The following is a 16,868-nucleotide window of genomic DNA, read 5'->3' on the forward strand; positions in this document are numbered from 1 at the left end:
TCCAACAAGAGAGAGTCTAACCACCTCCCCTTGACATTCAACGGCATTACCATCGCCGAATCCCCCACCATCAACATCCTGGGGGTCACCATTGACCAGAAACTTAACTGGACCAGCCATATAAATACTGTGGCTACGAGAGCAGGTCAGAGGCTGGGTATTCTGCGGCGAGTGACTCACCTCCTGACTCCCCAAAGCCTTTCCACCATCTACAAGGCACAAGTCAGGAGTGTGATGGAATACTCTCCACTTGCCTGGATGAGTGCAGCTCCAACAACACTCAAGAAGCTCGACACCATCCAAGATAAAGCAGCCCGCTTGATTGGCACCCCATCCACCACCCTAAACATTCACTCCCTTCACCACCAGCGCACTGTGGCTGCAGTGTGTACCATCCACAGGATACACTGCAGCAACTCGCCAAGGCTTCTTCGACAGCACCTCCCAAACCCGCGACCTCTACCACCTAGAAGGACAAGAGCAGCAGGCACATGGGAACAACACCACCTGCACGTTCCCCTCCAAGTCACACACCATCCCGACTTGGAAATATATCGCCGTTCCTTCATTGTCGCTGGGTCAAAATCCTGGAACTCCCTTCCTAACAGCACTGTGGGAGAACCGTCACCACACGGACTGCAGCGGTTCAAGAAGGCGGCTCACCACCACCTTCTCAAGGGCAATTAGGGATGGGCAATAAATGCCGGCCTTGCCAGCGACGCCCACATCCCGTGAACGAATAAAAAAAAAAAAATGCATCACTTCACACTTCTCTGCATTAAATTTCATCTGCCATGTGCCTGCCCATTTCACCAGTCTGTCTCTGTCCTCCTGAAGTCTGTTACTGTCCTCCACATTGTTTACTACATTCCCGAGTTTTGTGTCATTTGCAAACTTTGAAATTATACCCTTTATACCCAAGTCCAGGTCATTGATATATATCAAAAAGAGCAGTGGTCCTAATACTGACCCCTGGGGAACACCACTGTATACTTCCCTCCAGTCTGAAAAACAACCGTTCACCACTACTCTCTGCTTTCTGTCCCTCAGCCAATTTTGTATCCACGCTGCCACTGTCCCTTTAATCCCATGGGCTTTAATTGTGCTAACAAGTCTATTATGTGGCACTTTATAAAAGTCTACACCTTGATTTTGGTAAGAATGTTCACCCACTTTTGTCTGCTTTTGAAGAGAGGAGCATCACGTGTGGGTATGTGCTATATTCGAGTAGCTGCTGTATGGAGTAAGGGTTCTCTATTGCAATCCCTGCACCTCTCCATTGCTTACCAAGATAATGGGCAGAAAAGGGTGCACTCCGGATTGTAAGGGACAAAAGGCCCATTTACAGGAGTGGCCAATGAAGCTATACTTGAGAAATGATCTAATGTTATAACCCCAAACTGTGACACTCACACGGAGACATTACACTCAGCAGAGTCAATAACTTTCAAATTATTTGCTGCTAGTTCCATGGGAGATTGGTCACATGGATCTACAGGGATCACTCAGTCCAGGAGACCATTACCAAAAAGATCGGCTCTATCCTGATTCAATCGTGGGAACAATTGCCGTGTGTTTTGCCACTCAGCCACTATCATGGCACCTGGCAAGTCACAAATTCCGCTGGATCTGGTGAACTACAAGCTCATTAAATCCAGACTATCCCAGCTCCCGGCCGGGCGTGAGTTATGGGCTGGTGCCTGTACAAGGGGCTTCTCATGACCTCACAACAGCTGGTTTGTTGAGACTCAGCGGGTAGTGCTCTCGTCTCTGAGTCAGAAGGTCGTGGGTTCCAGTCTCACTCCAGAGACTCGAGTGCAAGATCCAGGCTGGCACTCCAGTGCAGTGCTGAGGGAGTGCTGCACTGTCAGAGGGGCCGTCTTTCAGATGAGATGATAAACCGAGGCTCCGTCTGCCCTCTCAGTGGTCTCAAGGCACCATTTTGAAGAGGAGCAGGGGAGTTCTCCCCGGCGTCCTGGGGCCAATATTTATCCCTCAACCAACGTAAAAAAAACACATTATCTGGTCATTTATCACATTGCTGTTTGTGGGATCTTGCTGTGCGCAAATTGGCTGCTGCGTTTCCTACATTACAACAGTGACTACACTTCAAAAGTACTTCATTGGCTGTAAAGCACTTTGGGTCATCCTGAGGTCAGGGGAGGTGCTGTATAAATGAGTTCTTTCTCCCTCATTGTGAACCGAGACCCAGACTGTAGGTCGTGGGTGGAATGGGTTTTCAAAACACAAAAGAAAATCTTGTAAAATTTGCAATATTTTCAAGGTGCCCCAGAGTGACTCCATTTTTCTAAAGAACCGTCCCGACTCGGTCCTCCCCTCCCCCCGACTCGGTCCTCCCCTCCCCCCGACTCGGTCCTCCCCTCCCCCCGACTCGGTCCTCCCCTCCCCCCGACTCGGTCCTCCCCTCCCCCCGACTCGGTCCTCCCCTCCCCCCGACTCGGTCCTCCCCTGCCCCCCGACTTGTTCCCACTCAGTCCTGGTCACTGACTCCTTCTCAATGTGATCACTCAGTTGATCACCTGTTGATCCACTCGGCATCTCATTCTGTCACATTCGATCACTCATTTCTCCTTTGATCGCTAAGATCACATCTGGCCAGATGCTGGAGTCACTCCGCCTCTTGTTAGAGCCGTGAGCAGATAATCATAACGTCAGCGGCCAATCCGAGCCTAGCCGCAGCTGGTAAATTGTATCCACCAATAAAAGACAGGACCTTCAGAGAAACACGATTCGCCCTCCCTCTCTCTCTCCCTCCCCTCCCCCTCTCCCTCCCCACCCCCTCCCCTCCCCTCCTCTCTCCCTCCCCTCCCCCTCTCCCTCCCCACCCCCTCCCCTCCCCTCCTCTCTCCCTCCCCTCCCCCTCTCCCTCCTCTCTCTCCCTCCCCTCCCCCTCCTCTCTCTCCCTCCCCTCCCCCTCTCCCTCCTCTCTCCCCCTCCCCTCCCCCCTCCCCTCCTCTCGCCCTCCCCCTCCCCTCCCCTCCTCTCTTCCTCCCCCTCTCCCTCCCCACCCCTCCTCTCTCCCCTCCTCTCTTCCCACCCCCTCTTACTCCTCTCCCTCCCCTCCCCCTCCCCTCTCCCCTCCTCCATTCTCTCCCCCTCCCCTCTCTCCCCTCCCCCTCCATTCTCTCCCCCTCCCCCCTCCCTCTATCCCCACCTCCCCTCCCCCTCCTCCCTCTCTTCCCCCCTCTCCCTTTCCCCTCCCCTCCCTCTCTTCCCCCCTCTCCCTTCTCCCCTCCCCTCCCTCTCTCCCTCCCCTCCCTCTCTCCCTCCCCCCCTCTCTCCCTTCTCCCCTCCCCCTCTCTCCCTTCTCCCCTCCCCCTCTCTCCCCCCTCCTCCATTTTCAGTGTACCTGAACCCACATCGATAGAAATCATGGCAGACTTCACACTTTAGTGAATTCCTCCGCAGTGAGATGAAATAATGTGATGGACTGGATGTAAACGAGTGCGATGTTATCTTCAGAAACAAAGGAAACAAAGATAAGGAGCTAAGCAGAAGGGAATGGCAGTTCTCTGACCAGACGGTCGATGCCATTTAGCAGAATGTCTTGGAACTGACCAACAGGCACCAGGATGTAGCCTGGATGGTGGTGAGAAGGGCCCTCCCAGTGCGGTCCTTCCAACACGCACAGAATCTCAGCGCCACCGTGAGCTGCCCTCGAGACTGCGGTGGGGACGAGACCGTCGTCCATCTCCTGGTGGACTGTCCCTTCGGGCAGAGGGTGTGGGGAGAGATGTGTTGGTATCTGTCCCGGTTCATTCCCAACAACTCGGTAACACAGGACGCTGAGCTCTACGGGCTGTTCCCCGGGACGCACACCGAGACAGATATCACCTGCTGCTGGAAGACCATCAACTCGGTGAAGGAGGCCCTTTGGTCCCCCCGAAACCTGCTGGTCTTCCAGCTGAAGGAGCTGCCCACGACCGAGTGTTGCCGACTGGCACACTCCAAGGTCCAGGAGCACGTGCTGCGGGACGCACTGAAGCGAGGTGCGGCCTACACAAAGGCTCTATGGGGAAAGGCCACCGTGTAAGGCCGTCCCACCTGGTATTGTACAGAATGTATTAGGAGATCTGTACTGTGTTTAAATTGTGATAATGGGATCGTATTGAGTACGATCTGTATTGTATTGTCTTGAACTGTAATTGTGATATTTACATCGAACTGTGAGTATCCTTAAATTTCATGAAATAAACTATATTTTGAAATTTAAAAAAAATTACCTGGTGTCTTTGAAGTGCCCAATGAGGTACTGGGCCATTAAATCAGCCTCTGGTTCCATCACTGGTCTGTGTGAGGGGAGCAGTCAGGGTTTGTCAGGGTCCCCGGGGCGAGGGCAGCGTATAATCAGCCAGAGATCCCACGGCTGCCAGTTATCAGGGACTCCTGTTGCAAAATGCATGTGTGCAGAGGTAGGGTAAGGATGGGACCGGGATCAGGATCAGGATCCAGATTGGGACCAGGATCAAGATCGGGACCAGCTTGTGTTGCTCACACACACACACACACAGACACACACACACACACCCACAGACACACACACCCACAGACACACACACACCCACATACATACCCAGACACACTCACACCCACATACACACCCACAGACACACTCACACACAGAGACACTAACTCACACCCACACCAGATACAGTCTCTCACTCACACAGACAGGAACATATGGAGATAGTCACAAACACGATCAATGTGTTTAATCAGCTGATTGGACAGGATATAAACCAATGGTTGTGCCGCACTGCCCCTGAGGAACAGCCCTCACTGGACAGAAATCAGGCCGAGAGCAGGAAGTTTCCCCTCTGTTTCACTGAGAAACAATTAGAGATTCAGCAAAGGATTGACATTAGTTTGCATATTACCAACAGATTTAGTTTTTGTTCTTAATATTGACACAATGGATATTTCACAAGTCCTCCTCTCTCTCTCTCTCCCCCTCCCTCCCCCCTTCTCTCTCCCCTTCCCCCTCTTTCTCTCCCCCTTCTCTCTCCCCCCACCCCTCTCTCTCTCTCTCTCCCCCCCTCTTCCCACCCCCACCCTCTCTCTCTCTCTCCCCCTCTCTCTCTCCCCACCCCTCTCTCTCCCCCCCTCTCTCTCTCTCCCCCCCCTCTTCCCACCCCCACCCTCTCTCTCTCTCCCCCCACCCCTCTCTCTCTCCCCACCCCTCTCTCTCTCTCTCCCCCCACCCCTCTCTCTCTCTCCCCCCTCTCTCTCTCTCCCCCCCCCTCTTCCCACCCCCACCCTCTCTCTCTCTCTCCCCCCTCTCTCTCTCCCCACCCCTCTCTCTCTCTCCCCCCCTCTCTCTCTCTCTCTCCCCCCTCTTCCCACCCCCTCTCTCTCTCTCCCCCTCTCTCTCTCTCTTCCCACCCCCTCTCTCTCTTCCCACCCCCTCTCTCTCTCCCCCCTCTCTCTCTCCCCACCCCTCTCTCTCTCTCTCTCTCCCCTCTCTCTCTCTCTCTCTCCCCCCTCTCTCTCCCCACCCCCCCCTCTCTCTCTCTCCCCACCCCCCTCTCTCTCCCCCCCCTCTCTCTCCCCTCTCTCCCGTGAGTGGGACAGTGTCGGAGTGTTGGAGCCTGAAACCGCCCCGCTCTTTGATGGCAGTCACTGGATGAGACACTTCTCTCGCTCCCTGGCCTGCCCTTGGCCGAGCACCTTCTCTTTAATGTACATCAGGTCGCTGTTGATGCTGGGCCTGCGGGCCAGGGGGGAAACCATGCCAAATGCCCCAAGCTCCTTGGTGCGCCGCAGGCGGGAGGACTTGCGGTGCAGCGCCTCGCAGTACTGCACCGAGATCTTGCGGTGAAGGGCAGGGCTCATTTCGTGGGGCAGCTTGGCCATGCTGAACAGGGCCCTGAACATCTCCTCCACGTTGGAGTTCTTCTTGGCGGAGATTTCGAAGTAAGCGCTATTGGCATCGCCGGCGACCAGCCGCTCGGCCTCCTCGGCCTGGATCTCCCGGTGCAGCTCGGCACGGTCCACCTTGTTGCCACACAGGGCCATGGGGATTTCCGTCACCTCTTTGGTTTTGTCCTTCAGGCACGTCTTGCACTCGATGATCTGCCTGCGCAGGCGCTGCACTTCCTCGAAGGACCCCCGGCTGTCCAGACTGAAGACCAGGATAAAAACATCACCTGGAAAACATTGAATCACAGAATCAAACAGCAGAGAAGGAGGCCGTTCGGCCCATCGTGCCTATGCCGGCTCTTTGAAAGAGCTATCCAATTAGTCCCATCCTCCTGCTCTTTCCCCATTGTCCTGCAAATTTCTCCTTTTCAAGTATTTATCCAATTCCCTTTTGAAAGTTATTATTTAATCTGTTTCCACCGCCCTTTCAGGCAGCGCGTTCCAGATCAGAACAACTCGCTGTGTAAAAACATTCTCCTCATCTCCCCCCTGGTTCTGTTGCCAATTACCGTAAATCTGTGTCCTCTGATTAATGACCCACTGCCACTGGAAACAGTTTCTCCTTATTTACTCTATCAAAACCCTTCAAGATTTTGGACACTTCTATCAAATCTCCCCTTGACCTCTGTTCTAAGGAGAACAATCCCAGCTTCTCCAGTCTCTCCACATAACTGAATTCCCTCATCCCTGGCACCATTCTAGTAAATCTCCTCTGCACCCTCTCCAAGGCCTTGACATCCTTCCTAAAGTGCCCAGAATTGAACACAATACTCCAGCTGAGGCCTAACCAGTGATTTATAAAGGTTTAGAATAACTTCCTTGCTTTTATACTCTCTGCCTCTATTAATAAAGCCCAGGATCCCATATGTTTTTTCAACAGCCTTCTCAACTTGTCCTGCCATCTTCAAAGATTTGTGTACACACACCCCCAGGTCTCTCTGTTCCTGCACCCCCTTTAAAATTGTACCATTTAGTTTATTTTGCCTCTCCCCATTCTTCCTACCACAATGCATCACTACTCTGGGTTAAATTTTATCTGCCACGTGTCTGATCATTTCACCAGTCTGTCTCTGTCCTCCTGAAGTCTGTTACTCTCCTCCACATTGTTTACTACATTCCCGAGTTTCCCCGGCGGGGGAAGGGATTGGGTGGATCAAAGGCTTGACACAGGCACCAACATATGGAGTGGACAAAGGTTAAAGTTTAGAGGTCAATTGGACAGTGAACCCAGTATTATGGAGAAAGTGAAGTTACTCCCTCGGGGTTGCCAGCACTCCAGGATTGCCCTGGGGTCTCCCGGAATTAAACCTGAATCTCCAGGACAAAAATCATTGGCGGATTTTAAAAAATGGTGTGTTTTTAAAATTTTCTTCCAACATTTTTGTTTATTAGTTATAAATGGGAAAAAAAGGCTGTTTCCCAACTCTCTAACCTTTGACCCTCCACTCACCACGACATTTCTGCAGCTACCAATCTGATCAATCACTCCCTCACCTCCACCATTGATTCCCTTGTCCCCATTAAAACCATTACTCTCTCTCACCATGATCATTCCCCCTGGTACGGCCCTCACCTCCACTCCCTTAAGTCCAAGGGACGCAGACTTGAACATTTATGGTGGACAACTGGTTCAGCCATTCATCGCCAGATCTGGCTGGACCACATAAAGCAAATCGGGTCCTGCTCTCCTCTTCCAAAACTGCTCACTATTCCAGGATCATCCTGGAATGCAAAGATAACCCCCGGCTTCTCTTCACTACAAACCGTCTTCTTAAACCCCTCTCCCTGCCCCCTCCTCTCTCATCTCCAACAAGTGCGAGGAGCTCATGGAATTCTTTCTCACTAACATTGAGACCATCCGTTCAGCTGCCTCTGCCGTTTCCCTCCCTTCCCCTAGCCCACCGAGCCAAACTTCCCCTACGGTGCCCACCTGCCCCAGCCCTGAACTCACATCTTTCTCTAGTTTCTCTCCTCTCTCCCCTCATCTCCTCTCCGAGTTCATCTTGACCATGAGACCCACCTCCTGCTCCCTCGACCCTATTTCCACCAAACTGCTGACCACCCAACTTCCCTTCCTGGACCCCATCTTAGCTGATATTGTTAATGGTTCCTTCTCCTCAAGTCCCCCTCCCCTTCAAATTTGCCATCATCACCCCCCACCTCAAAAAACCCAACCTTGACGTCTCTGACCTTGCAAACTATCGCCCCATCTCCAACCTCCCTTTCCTCTCCAAAGTCCTTGAACGTGTTGCTGCCTCCCAAATCCGTGCCCATCTTTCCCACAACTCCATGTTTGAATCCCTCCAATCAGATTTCCGCCCCCTGAAACGGCCCTTATCAAAGTCACAAATGACATCCTATGTCACTCTGACCGTGGTGAACTCTCCCTCCTCATCCTTCTCCACCTGTCTGCAGCCTTTGACATGATTGACCACACCCTCCTCCTCCATCGCCTCTCCTCCATCGTCCAGCTGGGTGGGACTGGGCTCACCTGGTTCCATTCATATCCAGTCGTAGCCAGAGAACTACCTGCAATGGCTTCTCTTCCCGCTCTCACACCATTACCTCTGGAGTCCCCCGAGGATCTACCCTTGGCCGCCTCCTATTTCTCATCTACATGCTGCCCCTCGGCGACATCATCCGAAAACACGCTTCAGATTCCACATGTACGCTGACAACACCCAGCTCTACCTCACCACCACCTCCCTCGACCCCTCAACTGTCTCTGATTTGTCACGCTGCTTGTCCGACATCCGGTATTGGATGAGCAGAAATTTCCCCCAACTAAATATTGGGAAGACCGAATCCATTGTCTTTGGTCCCCGCCATAAACTCCGTTCCCTCACCACCGACTCCATCCCTCTCCCTGGCCACTGTCTGAGACTGAACCAGACCGTTCGCATCTCAGTGTCCTATTTGACCCTGAGATGAGTTTCCGACCACATATCCGCTCCATCACCAAGACCGTCTACTTCCACCTCCGTAACATCGCCCGTCTCTGCCCCTACCTCAGCTCATCTGCTGCTGAAACCCTGATCCATGCCTTTGTTACCTCCAGACTGGACTATTCCAATGCTCTCCTGGTCGGCCTCCCATCTTCCACCCTCCATAAACTTCAGCTCATCCAAAAGTCTGCTGCCCGTATCCTAACTCGCACCAAGTCCCGTTCACCCATCACCCCCTGTGCTCGCTGACCTACATTGGCTCCCGGTCTGGGAACTCCTTGATTTTAAAACTCTCATCCTTGTTTTCAAATCCCTCCATGGCCCTCGCCCCTCCCTATCTCTGTAACCTCCTCCAGCCCTACAACCCTCCGAGATCTCTGCGCTCCTCCAATCCTGGCCTCTGTGCATCCCCGATTTTCATCGCTCCACCATTGGTGGCCGTGCCTTCAGCTGCCTCGGCCCTAAGCTCTGGAATTCCCTCCCTAAACCTCTCTGTCTCTCTCGCCTCCTTTTAAGATGTTTCTTAAAACCTCCCTCTTTGACCAAGCTTTTGGTCACCTGTCCTAATATCTCATGTGACTCGGTGTCAAATTCTGTCTGATAATCGCTCCTGTGATGCACCTTGGGACGTTTCACGATGTTAAAGGCTCTGTATAAATGGGGGTTGTTTGACTGACAGTCAAAAATCATCCAATTGGGTAATGAAGAGTCTGTTCACTTTCCAATGGGAGAGTGGGGGGTGTGGGGCGATGAGAGGCTGGACATGTCGGGCAACCAATGGTGGCAGAGTGGGGGCGGGACGGTTAGATGCAGGAGGTCATGTGATGAATCCTCCAGTCCAATCGTCCAATCACAGTTGGCAACCCCGGTGCGACAGCGCCCTCTGATTACTGAGTTCAAATCCGTTGCAGGTGAAGCCGGGCATTGATTGGGAGGGTGAACTTTATCGTGTTGCCATCTTCAAATCACATGGCCAAACTCGCAGGCTGACCACACGGTCTGGCTGGGCCCAGTGAGCTAGTGGAAAGGGGCAAGGGGTTGCTGTTTAATGTTTCCCCAGGGGGCACCATGCCACGACAGGGCACAATACAAACACAAGCCTTCCCGATCTGCCACTCCTGCCCCCAGAGGCCTGAAGTTACAGGGCTCCAAGTGGTGCCCACATTATATAAACCCAGCAGTATTTATTATTTGTTCATGGGATGTGGGCGTCGCTGGCGAGGCCGGCATTTATTGCCCATCCCTAATTGCCCTTGAGAAGGTGGTGGTGAGCCGCCTTCTTGAACCGCTGCAGTCCGTGTGGTGAAGGTTCTCCCACAGTGCTGTTAGGAAGGGAGTTCCAGGATTTTGACCCAGCGATGATGAAGGAACGGCGATATATTTCCATGATGTGGAGATGCCGGTGATGGACTGGGGTTGACAATTGTAAACAATTTTACAACAACAAGTTATAGTCCAACAATTTTATTTTTAATCCCACAAGCTTTCGGAGGCTTCCTCCTTCCTCAGGTGAACGGTGTGGAAATAACATTTTCGAATCCTTCGCATTTTAAAATCACAGAACAATGCCTGGTGATTACTGCCCGTTGCCAAGGCAATCGCAGTGAGCAGACAGAAAGGTGTCACCTAAAAGGCCACCGAATATACAAACCCCCAAAAACAAAAAAAGAGAGAGAGATAAGGAAGACAGTCATTGACCCGTTATATTAAAAACAGATAACATTTGTTCGCTGGTGGGGTTACATGCAGCGTGACATGAACCCAAGATCCCGGTTGAGGCCGTCCTCATGGGTGCGGAACTTGGCTATTAATTTCTGCTCGACGATTTTGCGTTGTCGTGTGTCTCGAAGGCCGCCTTGGAGTACGCTTACCCGAAGGTCGGTGGCTGAATGTCCTTGACTGCTGAAGTGTTCCCCGATCGGGAGGGAACCCTCCTGTCTGGCGATTGTTGCGCGGTGTCCGTTCATCCGTTGTCGCAGCGTCTGCATGGTCTCGCCAATGTACCATGCTCCGGGGCATCCTTTCCTGCAACGTATGAGGTAGACAACGTTGGCCGAGTCACAGGAGTAAGAACCGTGCACCTGGTGGGTGGTGTCCTCTCGTGTGATGGTGGTATCTGTGTCGATGATCTGGCATGTCTTGCAGAGGTTACCGTGGCAGGGTTGTGTGGTGTCGTGGACGCTGTTCTCCTGAAAGCTGGGTAATTTGCTGCGAACGATGGTCTGTTTGAGGTTGGGTGGCTGTTTAAAGGCGAGTAGTGGAGGCGTGGGGATGGCCTTAGCGAGGTGTTCGTCGTCATCGATGACATGTTGAAGGCTGCGGAGAACATGGCGTAGTTTCTCCGCTCCGGGGAAGTACTGGACGACGAAGGGTACTCTGTTGGTTGCGTCCCGTGTTAGTCTTCTGAGGAGGTCTACGCGATTTTTCGCTGTGGCCCGTCGGAACTGTCGATCGATGAGTCGAGCATCATATCCTGTTCTTACTAGGGCGTCTTTCAGCGTCTGTAGGTGTCCATCGCGTTCCTCCTCGTCTGAGCAGACCCTGTGTATTCGCAGGGCCTGTCCATAGGGGATGGCCTCTTTGACGTGGTTAGGGTGGAAGCTGGAAAAGTGGAGCATCGTGAGGTTGTCCGTGGGCTTGCGGTAGAGTGAGGTGCTGAGGTGCCCGTCTTTGATGGAGATTCGTGTGTCCAAGAAAGAAACTGATTCTGAGGAGTAGTCCATGGTGAGCTTGATGGTGGGATGGAACTTGTTGATGTTATCGTGTAGTCTCTTTAGTGATTCCTCACTGTGGGTCCATCGAAAGAAAATGTCGTCGATGTATCTGGTGTATAGTGTTGGTTGGAGGTCCTGTGCAGTGAAGAAGTCCTGCTCGAACTTGTGCATGAAAATGTTGGCGTATTGGGGTGCGAATGTGGTCCCCATGGCTGTTCCGTGTGTTTGGGTAAAGAACTGGTTATTGAAGGTGAAGACATTGTGATCCAGGATGAAGCGGATGAGTTGTAGGATGGCGTCTGGAGATTGGCTGTTGTTGGTGTTGAGTATTGATGCTGTCGCAGCGATGCCGTCATCGTGGGGGATACTGGTGTATAGTGCCGAGACGTCCATCGTGGTGAGAAGTGTTCCTGGTTCAACTGGTCCGTGGGTACTGAGTTTTTGTAGGAAGTCTGTAGTGTCGCGACAGAAGCTGGGGGTTCCCTGTACGATGGGTTTCAGGATGCCCTCGACGTATCCAGAGAGGTTCTCACACAGGGTTCCGTTGCCTGATACGATAGGACGTCCGGGTGTGTTGGCTTTGTGTATCTTTGGGAGGCAGTAGAAGTCTCCCACACGGGGAGTACGTGGGATGAGAGTGCGTAGGATGCTTTGAAGGTCTGGATCGAAGGTCTTGATCAGTTTGTTGAGCTGGTGGGTGTGTTCTTTGGTCGGGTCTGCGGGTAACCGTCTGTCGTGTTCCTGGTTGTCCAGTTGTCGGTATGTTTCTTTGCAATAGTCCGTTCTGTTCTGTATGACGATGGCTCCTCCTTTGTCCGCTGGTTTGATGACGATGTTGCGGTTGGTCTTGAGAGCGTTGATGGCGTTGCGTTGTGCTCGGGTGACATTCTGGACTGTCTTCCGAGTGCGGCTGATGAATCTGGCATAGACGCATTTCCTGACAGCTTGAGCATACATGTCAAGCTGAGGGCAGCGACCCTCTGGAGGAGTCCAGTGAGACTCTTTCCTCTTCGGTTGCTGTACCGTGGATCCCTCTGTCTGCTGTTCCGGATCGTTGATTGTCTCATTGGGTTCGCTGCTGAAATTTTGTGGTTTGTGGTAGAATTCCCAGAGCCACAGGGAAGTCTATTGTCAATTTGTGCGACCACACCCTTCAACCAGACGAAATCGAAGTTCTCAGCCGAGGGCTCAATTTCTGCCCCAACACCAAAATGGACCCCACTAGTCTCGCGGCGGACACAGAGGAATTCATCAGCGAACCCAATGAGACAATCAACGATCCAGAACAGCAGACAGAGGGATCCGCGGTACAGCAACCGAAGAGGAAAGAGTCAAACTGGACTCCTCCGGAGGGTCGCTGCCCTCAGCTTGACATGTATGCTCAAGCTGTCAGGAAATGCGTCTATGCCAGATTCATCAGCCGTACTCGGAAGACAGTCCAGAATGTCACCCGAGCACAACGCAACGCCATCAACGCTCTCAAGACCAACCGCAACATCGTCATCAAACCAGCGGACAAAGGAGAAGCCATAGTCATACAGAACAGAACGGACTATTGCAAAGAAGCATACCGACAACTGGACAACCAGGAACACTACAGACGGTTACCCGCAGACCCGACCAAAGAACACACCCATCAGCTCAACAAACTGATCAAGACCTTCGATCCAGACCTTCAAAGCATCCTACGCACTCTCATCCCACGTACTCCCCGCGTGGGAGACTTCTACTGCCTCCCAAAGATACACAAAGCCAACACACCCGGACGTCCTATCGTATCAGGCAACGGAACCCTGTGTGAGAACCTCTCTGGATACATCGAGGGCATCCTGAAACCCATCGTACAGGGAACCCCCAGCTTCTGTCGCGACACTACAGACTTCCTACAAAAACTCAGTACCCACGGACCTGTTGAACCAGGAACACTTCTCACCACGATGGACGTCTCGGCACTCTACACCAGTATCCCCCACGATGACGGCATCGCTGCGACAGCATCAATACTCAACACCAACAACAGCCAATCTCCAGACGCCATTCTACAACTCATCCGCTTCATCCTGGATCACAATGTCTTCACCTTCGATAACCAGTTCTTTACCCAAACACACGGAACAGCCATGGGGACCACATTCGCACCCCAATACGCCAACATTTTCATGCACAAGTTCGAGCAGGACTTCTTCACTGCACAGGACCTCCAACCAACGCTATACACCAGATACATCGACGACATTTTCTTTCGATGGACCCACAGTGAGGAATCACTAAAGAGACTACACGATAACATCAACAAGTTCCATCCCACCATCAAGCTCACCATGGACTACTCCTCAGAATCAGTTTCTTTCTTGGACACACGAATCTCCATCAAAGACGGGCACCTCAGCACCTCACTCTACCGCAAGCCCACGGACAACCTCACGATGCTCCACTTTTCCAGCTTCCACCCTAACCATGTCAAAGAGGCCATCCCCTATGGACAGGCCCTGCGAATACACGGGGTCTGCTCAGACGAGGAGGAACGCGATGGACACCTACAGACGCTGAAAGACGCCCTAGTAAGAACGGGATATGATGCTCGACTCATCGATCGACAGTTCCGACAGGCCACAGCAAAAAATCGCGTAGACCTCCTCAGAAGACTAACACGGGACGCAACCAACAGAGTACCCTTCGTCGTCCAGTACTTCCCCGGAGCGGAGAAACTACGCCATGTTCTCCGCAGCCTTCAACATGTCATCGATGACGACGAACACCTCGCTAAGGCCATCCCCACACCTCCACTACTCGCCTTCAAACAGCCACCCAACCTCAAACAGACCATCGTTCGCAGCAAATTACCCAGCCTTCAGGAGAACAGCGTCCACGACACCACACAACCCTGCCACGGTAACCTCTGCAAGACATGCCAGATCATCGACACAGATACCACTATCACACGAGAGGACACCACCCACCAGGTGCACGGTTCTTACTCCTGTGACTCGGCCAACGTTGTCTACCTCATACGTTGCAGGAAAGGATGCCCCAGAGCATGGTACATTGGCGAGACCATGCAGACGCTGCGACAATGGATGAACGGACACCGCGCAACAATCGCCAGACAGGAGGGTTCCCTCCCGGTCGGGGAACACTTCAGCAGTCAGGGACATTCAGCCACCGACCTTCGGGTAAGCGTACTCCAAGGCGGCCTGCGAGACACACGACAACGCAAAATCGTCGAGCAGAAATTAATAGCCAAGTTCCGCACCCATGAGGACGGCCTCAACCGGGATCTTGGGTTCATGTCACGCTGCATGTAACCCCACCAGCGAACAAATGTTATCTGTTTTTAATATAACGGGTCAATGACTGTCTTCCTTATCTCTCTCTCTTTTTTTGTTTTTGGGGGTTTGTATATTCGGTGGCCTTTTAGGTGACACCTTTCTGTCTGCTCACTGTGATTGCCTTGGCAACGGGCAGTAATCACCAGGCATTGTTCTGTGATTTTAAAATGCGAAGGATTCGAAAATGTTATTTCCACACCGTTCACCTGAGGAAGGAGGAAGCCTCTGAAAGCTTGTGGGATTAAAAATAAAATTGTTGGACTATAACTTGTTGTTGTAAAATTGTTTACAATATATTTCTAAGTCGGGATGGTGTGTGACTTGGAGGGGAACGTGCAGGTGGTATTGTTCCCATGTGCCTGCTGCTCTTGTCCTTCTAGGTGGTAGAGGTCGCGGGTTTGGGAGGAGCTGTCGAAGAAGCCTTGGCGAGTTGCTGCAGTGCATCCTGTGGATGGTACACACTGCAGCCACAGTGCGCCAGTGGTGAAGGGAGTGAATGTTTAGGGTGGTGGATGGGGTGCCAATCAAGCGGGCTGCTTTGCCTGGATGGTGTCGAGCTTCTTGAGTGTTGTTGGAGCTGCACTCATCCAGGCAAGTGGAGAGTATTCATCACGCTCCTGACTTGTGCCTTGTAGATGGTGGAAAGGCTTTGGGGAGTCAGGAGGTGAGTCACTCACCGCAGAATACCCAGCCTCTGACCTGCTCTTGTAGCCACAGTATTTATATGGCTGGTCCAGTTAAGTTTCCGTTCAATGGTGACCCCCAGGATGTTGATGGTGGGGCATTCGGTGATGGTAATGCCGTTGAATGTCAAGGGGAGGTGGTTAGACTCTCTCTTGTTGGAGATGGTCATTGCCTGGCACTTGTCTGGCACGAATGCTACTTGCCACTTATCAGCCCAAGCCTGGATGTTGTCCAGGTCTTGCTGCATGTGGGCTCGGACTGCTTCATTATTTGAGGGGTTGCGAATGGAACTGAACACTGTGCAATCATCAGCGAACATCCCCATTTCTGACCTTATGATGGAGGGAAGGTCATTGATGAAGCAGCTGAAGATGGTTGGGCCTAGGACACTGCCCTGAGGAACTCCTGCAGCAATGCCCTGGGGCTGAGATGATTGGCCTCCAACAAGCACTACCATCTTCCTTTGTGCTAGGTATGACTCCAGCCACTGGAGAGTTTTCCCCCTGATTCCCATTGACTTCAATTTTACTAGGGCTCCTTGGTGCCACACTCGGTCAAATGCTGCCTTGATGTCAAGGGCAGTCACTCTCACCTCACCTCTGGAATTCAGCTCTTTTGTCCATGTTTGGACCAAGGCTGTAATGAGGTCTGGAGCCGAGTGGTCCTGGCGGAACCCAAACTGAGCATCGGTGAGCAGGTTATTGGTGAGTAAGTGCCACTTGATAGCACTGTCGACGACACCTTCCATCACTTTGCTGATGATTGAGAGTAGACTGATGGGGCGGTAATTGGCCGGATTGGATTTGTCCTGCTTTTTGTGGACAGGACATACCTGGGCAATTTTCCACATTGTCGTGTAGATGCCAATGTTGTCGCTGTACTGGAACAGTTTGGCTAGAGGTGCAGTTAGTTCTGGAGCACAAGTCTTTAGCACGACAGCTGGGATGTTGTCGGGGCCCATAGCCTTTGCTGTATCCAGTGCACTCAGCCGTTTCTTGATATCACGTGGAGTGAATCGAATTGGCTGAAGACTGGCTTCTGTGATGGTGGGGATATCGGGAGGAGGCCGAGATGGATCATCCACTCGGCACTTTTGGCTGAAGATGGTTGCAAATGCTTCAGCCTTGTCTTTTGAACTCACGTGCTGGACTCTGCCATCATTGAGGATGGGGATGTTTACAGAGCCTCCTCCTCCCATTAGTTGTTTAATTGTCCACCACCATTCACAACTGGATGTGGCAGGATTGCAGAGCTTT

General features: G+C 52.3%; 1 protein-coding gene across 1 annotated transcript in view; it reads right to left on the bottom strand.

Moving 5' to 3' along the window:
- Positions 1-5,610: 5,610 nt before the first annotated feature.
- LOC137305396 (GTP-binding protein Rhes-like) overlaps positions 5,611-16,868 on the bottom strand; it is a 45,747-nt gene continuing 34,489 nt past the window's right edge. Inside the window, exon 3 of the mRNA XM_067974228.1 lies at positions 5,611-6,167. Within this exon, the coding sequence (XP_067830329.1) occupies positions 5,638-6,167 (530 nt within the window). The 3' untranslated portion in view covers positions 5,611-5,637. The remainder of the gene's footprint in view (positions 6,168-16,868) is intronic.

Source organism: Heptranchias perlo, chromosome 40 (genome assembly GCF_035084215.1).
Source record: "Heptranchias perlo isolate sHepPer1 chromosome 40, sHepPer1.hap1, whole genome shotgun sequence".
In the NCBI taxonomy this organism is placed as follows: domain Eukaryota; kingdom Metazoa; phylum Chordata; class Chondrichthyes; order Hexanchiformes; family Hexanchidae; genus Heptranchias; species Heptranchias perlo.